General features: G+C 50.9%; 1 protein-coding gene across 1 annotated transcript in view; it reads right to left on the bottom strand.

The window, feature by feature from the left end:
- CPAMD8 (C3 and PZP like alpha-2-macroglobulin domain containing 8) overlaps positions 1 to 17,034 on the bottom strand; it is a 100,205-nt gene that overhangs the window by 31,292 nt on the left and 51,879 nt on the right. Inside the window, exons 20-23 of the mRNA XM_079704060.1 lie at positions 14,942 to 15,173; positions 9,845 to 9,998; positions 9,301 to 9,431; positions 4,258 to 4,309 (exon numbers count right to left, since the gene is read on the bottom strand). Of these exons, the coding sequence (XP_079560186.1) occupies positions 4,258 to 4,309; positions 9,301 to 9,431; positions 9,845 to 9,998; positions 14,942 to 15,173 (569 nt within the window). The remainder of the gene's footprint in view (positions 1 to 4,257; positions 4,310 to 9,300; positions 9,432 to 9,844; positions 9,999 to 14,941; positions 15,174 to 17,034) is intronic.

The following is a 17,034-nucleotide window of genomic DNA, read 5'->3' as shown; positions in this document are numbered from 1 at the left end:
TTAAATCTCTCAAAACTCAATATAAATAAACAACTCAATTTTATTTTATTTTATTTCACTTTGGCTGCACCATACAGCTTATGAGATCTTAGTTCCCCAACCAGGGATTGAACCCAGACTACGGCAGTGAAAGCACTGAATCCCAACCACTGGACCACCAGGGAACTCCCAACAACTCAATTTTTAAAAGGTTAAAAGACACTTCACAAAAAAAGATAGACCAATAGCAGATAAGCATATGAAAAGACGTTTAACGTCATTAGTCATGATGGAAATGCAAATTAAAACCACAATGACATACCACTAGACACCTATTAGAATGGCTAAAATTAAACAGACAATACTAAGTGTTGGTAGGAATGGGGCAGAACTGGCTTATCCAGTGCTGGCGGGAATGCAAAATAGTACTACCACTTTGGGAAAAAATTGACAGTTTCCTAAAAAGTTAAACACATACCTACTACATGAGTTAGCTATTCCACTCCTAGACGTTGACTCAAGAGAAAGGAAAACACATCACCCATACAAAGACTTGTGCATGAATGTTCATAGCAGCTTTATATGAAATAGCCCCAAACGGGAAATAACTTGAAAAAATAACATTCAAAAAGTGAATGGATAAACAAAGTGTGACATATCCATCCAATGGACTCCTACTCAGCCTTAATGACTGAATTATTGACACACACAGTATGGTTGAATCTCAAAATTATTATGCTGAGTGAAAGAGGCCAGACAAAAAGAGAACATTCCATATGATTCCATTTATGTAAAATTCTAGAAGGTGCAAAGTAATCTATAGAGAAAGAAAGCAGATCAGTGGTTCCCTAGTGACAAGAGTGGACAGGGTGAGAGAGTTCAAAGGGATGTGACTTTAGGGTTAATGGAAATCTTCATTATCTTAATTGTGGTGATGGCTTCACAGATGTACACACATGTCAACATTTATCAAACCACCCTTAAAATATGTCCAATTTATTGTATGTCAATTATACCTCAATAAGCATGTTAAAATGTTACTGACTTTACTTTGAATACAAATATATTTGGCCTAGTGTTATGATATAAGAAGTACAAACAATATATAAATGTCCAATAATGTTTCAAAATGTTCCATAATGATCAAATTTTGGAGCAGTCATTTGATGGAGCATACTGAAGCTGTTTTGAAATGCTGTTTATAACGACTTTACAATAACAAGGAAAAGTTCTCAGGATGTGTTAAGTGAGAAAGGCAAGATATAAAATTACGTAGCTCATGAGTCACAACTATGCTAAAACAAACAATAATCAATCCTATGAAAGTGAATACAACAAAATGTCAAAAGAAGTCATCTTTGGGTATGAACCAGAGGAGATAGTTTCTGTCTTTCTTTCTAAATTTTCTCTAATACACAGGTATTGCTTTTTCCTTTCCCAATTTTTAAAATTATGGTAAAATACACACAATGTAAAATTTGCCATCTTAACCATCTTTAAGTGTACAGTTCAGCGGCATTAAATACATTCACATTGTGCAAACATCACCACCATCCACTTCAAGAACTCTTTTCATCTTGTAAAACCGAAGCTCTACACTCATTAAACAATAAACCCCATTTTCCCCTCCCCCCAGCCCCTGGCAACCACCACTCTACTTTCTGACCCTATAATTTTGACTACTCTAGGGAGCTCATATAAGTGGAATCATATGGTATTTGTACACATGCATTGCTTTTTAAAAACGTTTTTAATTTAAATTTTACTGAGATAATTATAGATTTATATGTGACTCTAAGAAATAACACAGAGAAATCTGTGTACTCTTGACCCAGTTTCCCCAATGGTAACATCTCACAAAATTCTAGTATAGTATCACTAACGGGATATTGGCACTGTTACAATCCTCATTCAGATTTCTCCAATTTTATTTTATGGGAGAAAAATAAATGTTGCCATTTTATCATCATACCCACACCCTTTCTCCTTGCCCTAACAACCAATAATATGACAACCATCTCTAAAATTTTGTCATTTCGAAAGTGTCATATAAACAGAATCTTTTATGTACCCTTTCAGGATTTTTTTTTTTTTTTACTCAATCCACTTCAACCAAGTTGCTGCATGTTATCAATAGTTTCTTCCTTTTTACTCTCGATAGTATTCTAAGATATGGATGGACCACAATTTTTTAACCATTCACCCACTGAAGGACATCTAGACTGTTTTCAGTTTGAGGCTATTGCAGATAAAGTTGATATGAACAGTTGTATACAGGTTTTTGTGTGAACATAAGTCTTCATTTCTCTGGGATAAATGCCTAAGAGTGTAGTTACTGGTGGGTATGCTGATGGCATGCTGTCTTTTAAGAAAACACCAAACTGTTTTAAGAAACCACCAGCAGTGACTGTACCACTTTACATTCCCACCAGCAATGTGTGAGAGATCCAGTGTCTCCACATCCTGGCCATCTTCTGGTGCTATCTCTACTTTTTACTTAGTCATTCTGGTAGGTGTGTACTGATAACTCACTGCATTTCAATGTGCATTTCTGTAATGGTTAACAATGTTGAGCACCTTTTCATGTGTTTATTTGCCATCTGTACATCTTCTTTGGTGAACTGTTTATTTCTTTTGCCCATTTTCTAATTGGATTGTTTGTTTTATTTACTGTTAAATTTTGAGAGCTCTTTATATATTCTAGATCCTAGTCTTTTGTCAGATCTGGGTTTGGAAATATTTTCTTCCAGTCAGTAACTTGAATTTCCCCCCATTAACAGCATCTTTCACAGAGCAAACATTTTTCATTTTGATGAGGTCCATTTATCAATGTTTCCTTTTGTCGTTCATACTTTTGGTAGTATGTCTAAGAATTCTTTACCTAGCCCTAGATCCCAAAGATTCCTCCCATGTTTTTTTTTCCTAGAAGTTGTACAGTTTTACATGTAAGTTCGTGCTCCGTTTTGAGTTAATTCTTTTTCTTTTTACAACTTTATTGGAGTATAATTGCTTCACAATGGTGTGTTAGTTTCTGCTTTGTAACAGTTATACATATACATCTGTTCCCATATCCCTTCCCTCTTGCGTCTCCCTCCCTCCCACCCTCCCTATCCCACCCCTCCAGGTGGTCACAAAGCACCGAGCTGATCTCCCTGTGCTATGCGGCTGCTTCCCACTAGCTATCTAACTTACTTTTGGTAGTGTATATATGTCCATGCCTCTCTCTCGCTTTGTCACAGCTTACCCTTCCCCCTCCCCATATCTTCAAGTCCATTCTTAATTCTTGTATAAGGTATGATCTTTCCGTCGAATTTCATGTTTTTGCCAATAGATGTTCAATTGCTCTAGCATCATTTATTGAGAAGGTTCTCCATCCTCCATTGAATTGCTTGTGCACCATTGTCAAAACTCATTTGAGCACATATGTGATGTATTGCTATTTACTGAAAAAAGGGAGGGGGGGATGTTAAAAGGAAGCCTGTGTCCAGAGTGTGCTGTGGGTCAGGGGACCTGTTGTGCTGAATGCTTTGGGACCAAGGAGGTGGTACACCTAGGGGGTAGGCATCACCAGGGGACTCCACTTCAGATCCTCTGCTGTGCCTCTTGGCAAAACCTGCCAGGCGAGTGCCCAGTGCCAGGCCCAGCCCAACCTCCAAGCTGGAGGGCTCTTTGGGGAGGGACTGGATGGGGAAGGGGCAGACCCTCCCATAGGCAGCTCAGACTCATGTTCCTCCCAGCACTGCCCTGACCCCACAAGGCAGAGGTGTGGACAGGCCTTTGTCTGGCCACTCCACCCACTGGGCACTCTGTGCCCATTTCCTGTTCACAGATCGTGGGCAGGTATAATGTCAGTTTCAGGGGATCAAGGTGGACCCCAGATCTCACACTTTCTGGAACCCACCTTAATTTCCCGCATTCTCCTTTGCTATCCCTGGGTTCTGGATCACCCTCATTCCCACAGCTTTCCCATGATGTGACTCTAAGACCTCCTTTCCCCAGACCCTGGGTGAGAGGCCCAGGGCCCAAGGACAGCCCTACCCCTGACAGCAGTCTCTTCTCATTGGTGCCTGCAGTCTACCATCGTATGTGCTCACTTCCTGCGTGGCAGATGCCCAGTCCTCACTCTGGCTTACAGGTGCCCCCAACTGGGACATGTCAGTGCTTTGCTGCTGTGTTCCCAGCTCCCAGGGGTGGTGGGTGTCCACTCAGCAGCAGGAAAGCTGCGAAAGTGCAGGGGTAAGAGCCAAAGTCCTTGGCAGGGTGGGCATGGGGACTCACCATTGGGACAGAAGAAAGCGCTGTAGGTGTATGACCGGGGGGCTCCTTCAGGCTGAAACAGAGAAATGGGGAGAACTGAGAAATGGGGGGCAGCAGCCAGTGCAAGGGCGAAGCCGCCCTCCCATGGCAGTAGCTCTGAGTGTGGATCCCACAGGGTGATGCCACGACCACAGGTGCACAGAGATGGACCAGGTCACCTACCTCCCATGCCCAGATAGGGAAACTGAGGCTCACTTCCCCTTCTCTGGGCTCTAGTCAAACAAATTCATCAACTGCTCCTAGACTTATCATGCTTCTCACACTCCCATCCTACCCTCCCAGCCACTCCTTTGGCCCAGCTCCAAGCCCAGCTTCACCCTCTGGGCAGAGAACGCTATGACTCGAAGGCTGCCAGGATCTGAGGCCCCAGTGTCCAAGAGCACTGAGAAGGGGGCACCCAGGTCTGCCAAGGACGGGGTCTCTGTCCCACTGTCCGATGCATCCCTTGTCTCCTGTCCATCATGCTCCTGCTTCCACCCCTTCCACAACATCCCCCAAATAATAGAAGGCAGCTGGCTTGTTCTCTTATTTATTTAGTTTTAAAATTTATCTATTTTTGGCCACACCACGCGGCATGAGGAACTTCCCCTGACCAGGGATCGAACCTGTGCCCCCTGCGGTGGAAGCATGGAGTCTTAACCACTGTACTGCCAGGGAAGTCCTGGCTTGTTCTCTTAAAAGGGAGCACTGAGAATTTAACCCAATACACCTTGTGGGCTTTCGTCTGACCAGAACGGTCCCCGTGGGACTCTCGCTTTTCCAGATCTCTTTTAGCGCCATCAGCAAATCGGTGAGCTGGGGCCACCTGAGGTCAGACCTCAGACGGTTAATGCTTGGCCACCGCAGCCAGGCAGCCTCCTGGAGTCCCAGCTCCTCCTACTGTGAGGGTCATTTTATCTGCCAACTTGTGTAAGCCAGGGGATGCCTAAACATCTGGCCAAATGTTACTTCTGGGCATACCTGTGAGGACTTGTCTTAAAGGAGTCAGCATTTGAATTGGTGGACAGTGATGCAGATGGCCCTCCCCAACATGGTGGCCCCCAAACACTCCATTGAGGGCCCAAATACAACAAAAGGCAGAGGAAGGATGAATTCCCTCTCTGCCAGACTGCTTGAGTTAGGGCATCAATCTTCTCTGCCCTCGATGCTTCTGGCCTTCAAACTCACAGATGGCAGACTTCTCAGCCTCCATGGGGACTTCTCAGCCTCCATGATCGTGTAAGCCAATTGCTTATAATAAATCTCTTCCTAGAGAAATGTATATGTCCTATTGGCTCTGTTTATCCGCAGCACCCTAATACACCCACTCCTTGCTGGGTGACCGAGGGCCACTCACTTAACCTCTCTGGACCTCTATTTGTCATCTCTAAGATGGGGGTGATGAAGGCACTGACTTCACCGCGATGTGAGGGTTAGGTGTATTTCAGACAGAGCCTGGCATCTTCTCAGTGCTACTCAACAGTCAGCTCTTGTTAGAGTTTCTCATCCACCTCTTCCCCCCACCCCCGCCCCCAGTCCTCTGTTGAAGCTGCAGAGATGGGTGTCATCCATCCTGGGTCTGTACTGATGAGTCCAGGAGGCACCTGTCTGGATCATGTCCACTTCCTGCTATCATCCCGGGGCCACACCCAGGGGCCTGCACCGGGGTCCTGCCTCACCCACGCAAGCCACAACCTGACACCCACACTGCACACCTCGCTAGCAAACCTTTAGCAAAATCACCCGTGGTTGGCACCGAGAGGCCAAGCACACCTTGTGGATGATGCTGAGCTGTCCAGCAGCCGGATTGTTATCTCACACCCAGAAGGCCTGACGTGGAGCCCACAGGCCATCTGCTCAGCCACAGGCTCCAGGGTGAGCCCCCGAGATTTTGCTTGGACTTCAGCAACCCCCTCACTGATCTATCAGCTCAGCCCCTTGTTGGAAAAGGGGTTGAGTCACTGGACAGGGCCTGGCCATTGTAAGCCCATGATAGCTATACAATCATAAAAATGATTCATAACTCAGGTGTCTATCAATGGATGAAAGGATAAACAAAATGTGGTCCATGCATACAATGGAACATTATACAACCGTGAAAAGGGATGAAGCACTGACACATGCTACAATGTAAATGGACCGCAAAAACATCATGCTAGGGCTTCCCTGGTGGCACAGTGGTTGAGAGTCCGCCTGCCGATGCAGCGGACATGGGTTCGTGCCCTGGTCCGGGAAGATCCCACATGTTGCGGAGCAGCTGGGCCCGTGAGCCATGGCCGCTGAGCCTGCGCGTCCGGAGCCTGTGCTCCACAACGGGAGATGCCACAACAGTGAGAGGCCCGCGTACCGCAAAAAAAACAAAAACAAAAACACATCATGCTAAGTGAAAGAAGCCAGACAGGAAAGGCCACACAGTGTATGGTTCCATTTATATGAAATGTCCAGAACAGGCAAATCCAGAGACAGAATCTGAGCCCTTCTGTTAGTGCTGAGCATGCCCTCTGGCTCTGGCTGACCAACCAGGGCCTCCTGGACACACCCCCACCCCCAGCATAGCCTCTGAAGCAGCCAACGGGGCCACTCGTGGCCACTCCACCCTGTCTTCTTTTCTGGCTCAACTCAGAGGGGACCCTGGTGCCAGCCTCTCTCCTCCACGCTGCCCTGGCTTTTAGCCGATCCTGGGCTCCAATCTCCTTCACCTCTGTGCTCAAGGCAGCTCCTGACCAGGTTCCAAAACATGGTCACTGCATGATGTCATTATTATTACCTCTGGCAAGACTTTTCTACAACCTTGTAGCACACATCAGTGCTTCATTCTTGTCTGTTCTATGGATTTATCTATTCTGGACATTTCATATAAATAGGGTCATACACTATGTGGCCTTTTGTGTCTGGCTTCTTTCACTCAGCATAATATTTTCAAGGTTCATCTACATTGTTGCATGAATCAGTGCTTCATTCCTTTTTATGACTGAGTAATATTCCATGGTATTGGGTAACGGGATCCCTTTCCACCACATTTATCCATTCATCAGCTGATGGACATATCCTAAAACGGAAAGAGTGTCCCTGGTTTATGTCCAGGTTCCCCCAGTCAACCATTATAAATGCCTGGATGACCACAGACCACTTTTCTTTAGCACTCAGGCCAGGCATCAAGAGATGCCTTCCACGCACTCTCATTTCACCGTCCAGCAGCTTCATGTTTGAACCCGGGGCTCTCACTCCAGAGCCCACCCCAAGCCAAGAAGGCAGACTTCCTCTCACTCCTGTGATGCCCGCCAGGCTCCCCGCATGGGTCTGAATTATGTCGGCCTCCTCTTTGATCCTGTGAACTTTACTGAGACACGGTGGGGTGATGGAAGGCTCTCAGCCTTCCAGCAGAAATGCAAAAGGTCACAATCCCCTGGGCCAGCTGGGGATCCAGGAGGGATGGCGTTCGCTGCCCCTCCTCCTGATACACACCCACGACAGCTGGCCATCACCTGCTTCCCCACCACGTGTCTCTCAGGAATGGCCTTTCTGCTGTATTCAGACTCCTGCCCGGCAGGTGGCATGTGGTGTCTTGGGAGGGTCCATCGTATAACTGATGGAGCGAGCGACCCATGCACTCAGAGCTCTGTGGTGGGATGAGATGGGAGAAGCCGTGCACCCAGTGCCTCCTATTTCATAAATCCATTTTTCTAATTCATGCTTCATTTTTTTGCATCGACATTTCAAGTCTTCTGATGACTAACTCATACCTCCTGTCCTCCAGTGCTGTCTGTACAGAGCTGGACCAGTGGATGCTGCAGACATAGGACACTGCTGAACAGCATGAAAGGGAGGAAAGGCTTGAGGATAAGAGAATCCTTCTCTGTGCATCTAGAAATTCCTCCTGCAGAGGAAGAAGACAAGAGCTCCAGGCCTCCAGATCAGGCTGGCCGCACTGTGGGGCTCGCTGCCTCCTTGGACTGAGGTAGGGCAGGCTGTGGTCCAGGGAGCATGCTCAGGCTGTGCAAAGGGTCACCAGGGGTCTCTGCATTTCCTGTTGAGGCCATCGTATCCTGCTGGCTCACAGAGATCGCGTGCCTCATCTGATGACACACTCGTACAGGAGGACTCCATCACGTCGTGTCAACAAAGCTGCAGCAGTAACCCATCCACCTCCAGGAGCTCCGCCCAGCGCGTGTGTGACTCCAGGCGCTGATGGAAACCATTTGTGCTCAGCTCTGCCAGGACCGCAGCCGGGAGGGAGGGCAGCTGTTTGCAGCTGGGCTACTGGGGTGGGGCAGAGACTCGGGGCCACTGTGAGGAGATTCAGTGGGGCTGCTGCGTGCTCTCCATGCAGCAGTAAACAGAATTCTCTCCAGAGCTCTGGGCTCTGATACATCTGAGCAGCCCCAAAAAAGATGGGGCATTGTTGCTGCTACAAGCCCAGCACTGTGAAGTGCCATGTGCATTCTCCAACCTTCCCCACGCTATGGGGTGAGCGTGAGCATCCCAATCTTACAGAGCAGAGTCGGAATAACAAAACACTCGCTGAGCCCCATGCGTAAGTGGCAGATCCCAGATTCACAGCTCGGGGATGGGTGGGGGGGCGGAGGTGGGGGTGGAGGGCGGGGGGTGGGGCGGTGGTCTGGGCGCCCCTGCTGGAGGCTCCGTGTCCTTCCCACATGGGCATTCCAAGGACAACCCTCTGAATGATGGGTCACAGTCCCTACAATTGCCTACTGACAAACGGACAGCCAGGAGACAGAGGCACACCACCCTCCAAGGTGATCAAGCCGGGGGTCAGGAGGACGCTTCCCTGCAGCCCGTGTGAGTCCCAAGTCGCTTCACCAAAGCCTGCTCTGCTCCTGGGAGAGGAGATGGATGCCGAGTCCTCCAGCAAGGCAGCCCCGTCACCTGCCCCAAGCCCCAAAGCAGGACTCATGGGGGCTGCCCTGGCCCTGGCTTGGGAAGGGACCACACTCTCCGGCCCCAACCTCACTGTTGAGGTAATCAGGCCCTGGCCAAGTGCCTCGAGTGAGGACATAGGCTTACCTCAACCATCACACCGCGCCGGATGTGATCTCTCCCAATGGGGGCCCTCCTGTCAGCGTAATTCTCCTCCGGGGGTCTGACCGACTTCCCATCCCGGCAGCAGCTCGTTTCTCTGTAAGCCAGGGCTTTGGCTGCGGAGATTTGAGTACTCGGTGCTGGCTCTCAGAACAGGTCCCTACCCGGCGCTGTTCTGTACCCCACCCTTGTCCCAGGCTTCCCAGGTGTGCATGCACACATACGTGTGTGTATGTGCATATGCACATGTGCACGGTGTAGGCTGGATGTGTGTGCACGCATATGTATGCATGTGTGCACGTGTGTGTGCATGTGTGTGCTACATCGGTTTGGCATCTTAAGAGACTGGCTTCCCCCAGATGAGGCCCCCTACCTCCTGATCATTCCCTCTGGCCTGCATCCCCAGCAGCTGTCTTGCCCCTTGATCTCATCTTCTGCCCCATGACCCTTCACCCGTGCCTGGACTCTGCACCTGAACCCCTTGGTGGCCTGGAGAGTGGAGATGCCCAAAGAAGCACATGACCCTCACCTGTGATGTTGCTGAGACCCAGGTCGCCAAAGGACAGAACCACCCAAGAGGGTTCCATCTCCCCGGGGACCACACACGTCTTCTTGGTCAGATGGCGTTTGTCAGGATGTCCGACAAATTGGATTCCCTTGGGAACTGATATCTTCACGTAGACCTGGAGAGTGTGGCAAGAACCATGGTGCCTGGAATCTGTGTGCCCTCCCAGCACACCCCACTGCCCACTGCACTCCGTCCACCCTGGCAGCCTTTCCCCCAAAGCCATGCTCTCTTTGGGAGGCTCTCTTTCCATTTCTGATCAGAACAAACTACTTACCATTGTCCTGCCGGGAGCCCCCTCCTTCCCTCAGCCCCCTGAACCCTCACTGGTCCAGCTCTCCCTTGGGACCAAGGTCAATTCAAGGGCTGCCTCTCTAGCCAAGCATGGGAATAAGAGGGGCCACTCCACATGCATGCCCCGCAGGGAACTTCATCTGACCCTCTCTCCAACCACTGAGGTCCACCGAGTCATAATAGAGTTCGGTGTGCACACGTGTATGCGTCGTGTGTGCTGTGCACGCATGCGTCTGTGTGCACACCTATGTGTGTAGGCGTAGCATTACACGATGTGTGAGTGCACGCGAGTGAAGGCAAGTGTCTCTGCACGCATGTGCAAGCATGGCTCTCTACACGTGTGTGCTTGTGCACACCGTGTCTCCACGTGCATGTTGTGTACGTGTGTGTGTTTATAACCCTCAATCTACAACAGGCTCTTTGCTCCACATGCATTTCTCCAACCAGCACATATGCAGCACCTGGTGGGTTCAGGAGCCCTAGAAACAGATCTGAACAGACAAGAGCGATCCCTGGGCCTCAGAGGCTGACGTGCCTAAGTCACACACACATGCAGGTGTGTACAAGGAAGCTTTACAGTGGCAAGTGTGACAGTGTCTGAATCCTGCCCAAGGGCAGGCCCAGTAGAACCTGAATGAGAACGGTTGGTGCAGGGTGCTTTGGGGGCTCCCCCATTCCCCTCGAGACAGCATTCTTCTAGAAAGTTCTTCCAGGGAGGAAAGAAGAAATTCAAGCATCAAGCATCGGTGAGATACATTTTCCAGGTGCTGGATGGAACCCGCTGTCCAGGCTGAGGGGTCTGGATGTGGCTGTTTTCCTGGAACCTCAGGACGAGCACATGGAGGTGGGGGGTGGGGGGTGGGGGGTGGGGCGGGGAGGGCGGTTCCTGAAACTGACATGTGGTGATCCCTGGACACACCTGCTGCCCGGCAGGGCTTCCTCCTCCGGCTGCCAAACCAACCACCAGTGCTTGCTAGGAGCTGAAATGGGCACCTGCGGGGCCTGCCTGCCGTTCAGGAGGGAGCCGCCCTTGGGGGCCACCCTGTGATTAGGGACCACCCTACATTTATTCCGGCTTTCTGAAACTAGGGTCCTGTTCCTCCTAGCCATAAGCTACATAAAAAGGATGAATGATAAAGGTTCTGGGTTTGGGGGCACCTTTATCCCGGCTGATTGCCCTGAGCCCCTCACATGTCCTCCTTGGCCCCCTCCAGGCCACCGCGTGGCCACTGCCATGGTTCTCACTCCGTGGCTCTCACTCAGATTACTGCACAAGCGTTCCCTTTCTCTCCTGCTTTTCCAACCAGACCCTAAAGCCCAGCCAGATTGTGTCACGGGCAGTTCCTGGGACAGGCCAAGCTGCCTCCTGCCTGTCACTTGCACATACTATTCCCTCTTCCAGAAATGCCCTTCCAGGGCTGGTGACCAGCTTAGGCATCGCCCAAAGACTTTGGTGTTCAGGGAAGCCACTCCTCCTCAGGGCCTCCCTTGCTTCCTGTAGACACTTAATTCTTTTTTTTTTTTTTTTTTCTGGCCACACCATGTGGCACAGCTTGCGGGATCTTAGTTCCCCAACCAGGAATGGAACCTCTGCCCCCTGCAGTGGAAGCGCAGGATCCTAACCACTGGATGGCTGGGCAATTCCCGACACCTAATTCTAACACAGGTGTGCCCCTCACTCCCTGGGGGACCTTGAACATACGATGATGCTTCTCTGAGCTTCCCAAGCGGGAATGATTCCATCACAGCCCCTCCTTCCTCAGCCCACGTGGGCACTTGATAATGATCCAGTTAAAATCATCCACCCAGCACTGGGCACAGAGATGCGTGTCCAAGAACACCGATTTAGTGGCATCCGAGTTTCAGGTGAGCTCAGGCAGACCCCACGTCCTGAGCATTGGGGTCTTCAGATTCCCACACAGAGCCTGGCACACATCAGGCATTGGGCGATTGCTTTTGAGTGAATGAATTAGAATCACTCCCATTTTACACGCAGGAATTCCTTTCTGGTGGCCTCTGGGTGTTTCATTCCTATTCCAGACCTGCACTGACCACTTTTTTTTTCACTTGGAATTTTCTTTTCATTAAAGGCCCAAGACAGAAGTTCCTGTGTGACATTACATTACGTGTGGCTCTTCCACAGAGTCAAATAAGCATCAGGAAGTCAAATGCACATACCAGCCTCCAACCTGGACTGTGCCAGGCAGAAGGCAATGGGAGGGGTCCTTTACTGGCCTCAGGGCCAGCATGCGGCATTCTGTGCAACATGGTCTTGGGTAAATGTAATCAGTCAGCAGAGGTATAGAATTTGCAAAGGAAAAAAGGAGTAAATGATTTCATGGAAGCTCAAGGTCAGCCTCTGAGCTGAGACTCAGAGACTCAGAACACTGCTGTCTCCACTCTGGGCCAGGCTCAGAAATGATCACAGACATAGCCGAGGGGGCAGGGGGTGAAGGTAGATCTCTCACACCCAGATGAGGAAACTGAGACAAAGTGGGCTGGTAAATGGAAACAGCAAGCTGAAGTCCAAAGGGTCGTCTGGGGGATGCTGAGACACGTATGCGCTGGGACTACAGCTGTGCCATGGGGGATCCGCCACCTCCACTCAGGACCTCCACCCCCAGCAGCCTCCGTGCCCTTCAGGTGGCAAATTCCAATCACTCCCTGGCCAGAAGGTCTTGTTTTTCAAGAAAAGCCAGAAATCTGGGCAGGGCGTGGATAAAATCTCTTGGTTTCCAGTGTCTTTGGCCTGGGGCTGCCCCTCCCATCTCTGCCCTTGGTGGGGAATGTGCTGGCGGCCTTGGTGGGGGGGGGCGTGCACACACATGGGCAGGGCCAGGACAAGGTTAGCAGGCTCCCCCAGCCGGCTGGGGTGAGGCTGAGACCTGTAGCCTGACCTCCAGGCCAACCTGCGGAAAGCAGGCTTGCTCCCAGCTAGACCCCTGGCCCTGCACCCCACTCACTCCTCCATTTGCAGCCTCGGCTCCCAGCTCCCATTCCTGAGGGCTGCCCCTAACTCGGGGAGCCCACCTCCTCTCTCTTCCTGCCACCCCCCAGCTGACATCCAGGCTGAGATGGTGCAAAAGGATTACAAAGGCAGGGGAGGAGGGTGCCCCTGCCCTCCTGCAGCCACACTGATGCTCAGGCCCCCAAACACCCCTTCCCTATCCTGCCCCCACCTGACCCTGGTCCTCACGGCTCCCTCCACATTGCTGGCCAACCCTCCTCCTCATCAGGGTCTGAAATCCCCAAGCCCACCTCCTTGGGGTAGCTGTCATCGGTTGAGTTGTGGCCCCCAGGAAGATATGTTGAAATCCTAACCCCCGGTACCTATAAATGTGACCTCATTTGGAACTACGTTCTCTGCAGACGTCATCAAGTTCCAATGAGGTCATTAGGGTAGGCCCTAATCCAATAAAACAGGGACTCTTCTCAGAGGAAATTTGGACACAGAGATAACAAGAGAAGTCACCCTGGGGCCCCTTGATGAGATAAGGTGACAGCTCTGTGACCCCAGCTAGGTAGGGTCTACCAGCACCTTGCCAGCCTGAAGAAGCTACAGAAGGCAGACTCTGTGGCCCTTTCTCCTCCCAATAAAGATTTCTTAGGGTTCACATCTCTCAGGGGGGATTTGAGGTAGGAGGTAGAGGGGCCCCTGGGCTGGACAGCTGGTGTTTGTCAAGTGGAGTAAAATTGGAGCTTTTTTTCCCTAGACACTCCAAGGCCAAAGCTAATGGCAGGAGCTGAGCTCTGCTGGAGTAAAGAGATAAGAGGACCACTCCTGAGACCAAGGAGACCTCCCTGACTATGCATGCGCAGAAAGGCTCCTAGGGGGTCAAAAAGGAGGGGGTGCCACCCCACAATAGGTGATGCCAAAACTCCCACAGGCCTCTATGCTGGAATCCATCTTGGCAAAGAGATACGCAAGCATGTTGGAGTGGGTCCTAGGGCAGGTCAGGTGTGGGAAGAGAAGCGAGACAATTGGCCAAAGGTAAACAAAGACCGGGAAGAACTGCCCTGTATAAATGATTTACCCGCCCCTTTACCGGGCTCCGTCTCATTAGGGAGGATGCCCACACCCTTCCTCTCTGGGTGTGTATTTCTGCCTTGCTCTGTCTTAAATAAACAACTGTTTCTCTGTGTGTTCTCCCACTTGCTGTGCTGTGTCTCTCATAATAAACTTCACCTGTTTTTGCAGCTTTTGCCTCTTTGAGAAATTCATTTTTCAAACAGGGCAAGAGCCAGGGAAACTTTGCTTCTAGCCTCTAGCCCCTGGTGTTCTAGTGGCCAGGATTCCTGGTTTTCATCCAGGCTACCCAGGTCCAATTCCTGGGCAGAGAACTAAGACCCTGCTTCAAGACTGCTTGCTGCTGTCTCTCGGAGATCACCTGACTCCATGCCGTTACATATGATACTCACCCTCCCACACCTCTGCAGGCTCAGGAGTCAACGACAGTGGCTCCGTCACATCTGTCACCCTCTAACCCCGCCATGCACACACTCCCACCCCCAACCTGCCCAGGTGTAGACAGCTGGTGAAGCAGAAGCTGACTCAGCCAGCCTCTGCCTCACTAATATCACAGACGCTGACCCCCACAGCCCTCCAGGATGACCCCATTCCGCCCTGCCTGCTCCACATCCCAGGTGCTGTGCCCCTCCAACCCCTCCCCCCAGGATGACCCCACCTCCCTCTGCCTCCAGCCATTAAGGATGCCACCCCTCTCCCCCATAATGGGAAAGGCTGTGTATGGAGGGCGGGTTCGGTACCTCGACGCAGGTGTCCATGTAGTTGTAGATGCTGAGCGGGATCTTGGCCTGCTCCCCGCGGACCACGTTGGGAGGCAGGGTGAAGTCGACGAAGAAGGACTTGAAGGTCTTCAGCAGAGTGGGCTCGGCAATGCCCAGGCCCCTCTCGGCAGACAGACCCACTGCCTCACCCACCCAGCTGGTGATGGAGTCGGGAACCTGCAGGCTGAGCGTGTCCTCGCCTGACGGATCACTGTGGAAAGATGGACAACCGTGTGCTCTCCACGGCCGTGCCGCAGCGGCCAGGTGGGAACAGAGGAATCCAGCCATATGGCCTTGGGCCCCAGGGTGGTGCCGCCCCCCCACTGCCCCGACAGCTTGGAAATAAGCATTAAAGGCACCCCACAGTGCGAGACAGGAGAAAGTCATCCCTCAGCCCTGACTCGCCATAATCGGAAACATGAACGTCTCTCGGGACAGCTGTGATCACAGGACCATCCAAAACATGGGTTCAGAGAGGCAAACTCTGGCAGTGTGTGCTCTGCCCAGTTTAGGGGAGAAAGACACTGAATCAAGGGGACTGACGGTCACTTAGAGCATGCTTGTGTGTCTCCTGGAAAAACATGTTCAAGCCCTAACCCCTGGTAACCTGTGAATGGGACATGACTTGGAAATAGGGTCTTTGCAGACACCACTAGTTAAGATGAAGTCATACTGGTGTAGAGTGGGCCCTAATCCAATGACAGGTGTCCTTATAAGAAGAGGGAACTTCAGACACAGAGGGAAGAAGGCCAGGCGAAGATGGAGGCAGAGACTGGAGTGATGCAGCCACAAGCCAAGGAATGCCTGCCTGTGGGGGACACCCACACTTCCTGGCCTGGCATCCTTGTCCCATACACTCCTGCGGAGCCCAGCTCCCCGTTAAGAATGTATGTGTGATTTTTTCAGGCCTGCCCACAGGCCTGCAGCTCTCACGGGGTGGGGGTAGGGTAAGGAGGTGAGGGGTGGGTGTGCACTGGGGTCTCTGAGGGGAGCTGCAGCCAAGGACTCAGGGCCCCTGGCTGGCCATGCTCTTTGCACGTTTGCATTCCCAGCCCAGAATTTCCTCTCCCAGGTCTCTTTAGCATTAAGGGACCGTGGGCAGAGGTTTTCTTCAGACACCTCTGCCAAGGCCTCTCTATGGTCAGAAGGAAACACTGAAGACATCCCTCCCCAGTTGGAGTACTTTCCCGCTCCTAACTCTCTCCCCTGTCTACCCCCAACCCCACCCCATGGTCCATAAAGCTGCTGGAGCCTTTTGTTCAGGGCTCCCTCCAAGTGAGGTGACCCCTACGTCTTGGCCGATCCACCTGACAGTGGGCCATTCTGTGGGGAACAGAACAGGGAGAGACATATACAGAACACTCTACCCAACAACAACAATGGAACACACATTCTTCTGAAGTGCACTTGGGGTATTTTCCAGGACAGACCCATAGGTTAAGCTACAAACTAAGCCTCAGTGGACTTAAAAAGAGAGATAGCATACAAAGTACCTTCTGTGACCACAATAAGATAAATGAAGTTAGAAATCAACAAGAGAAGGAAAGCTGGAAATTTTACAAATTTGTGGAAATTAACACATTCTTAAACACCAAAGGATCAAAGAAGAGATCACAAAGGAAATTAGAAAGTACTTAGAACTCCCTCTTGCTAGAGCACTGGAATCACAGCTAACTGCTGAACAATCATTGACAGGAAGACACTGGAACTCACTAAAAAAAATACCCCACATCCAAAGACAAAGGAGAGGCTGCAATGAGATGGTAGGAGGGGTGCAATCACAATGAAATCAAATCCCATAACCGCTGGGTGGTTGACTCACAAACTGGAGAACACTTATACCACAGAAGTCCACCCACTGGAGTGAAGGTCCTGAGCACCACATCAGGCTTCCCAACCTGGGGTCCAGCAACAGGAATTCCCAGAGAATCAGAGTTTGAAGGCTAGCAGGATTTGACTGCAGGACTTCAACAGGACTGGGCAAAACAGCGACTCCACTCTTGAAGGGCACACACAAAGTGTGTGCATCAGGACCCAGGGGGAAGGAGCAGTGACCCCACAGGAGACTGAAC

This window comes from Hyperoodon ampullatus (genome assembly GCF_949752795.1).
Source record: "Hyperoodon ampullatus genome assembly, chromosome: 4".
In the NCBI taxonomy this organism is placed as follows: Eukaryota; Metazoa; Chordata; class Mammalia; order Artiodactyla; family Ziphiidae; genus Hyperoodon; species Hyperoodon ampullatus.
This window is presented reverse-complemented; position numbering and strand designations above follow the sequence as displayed.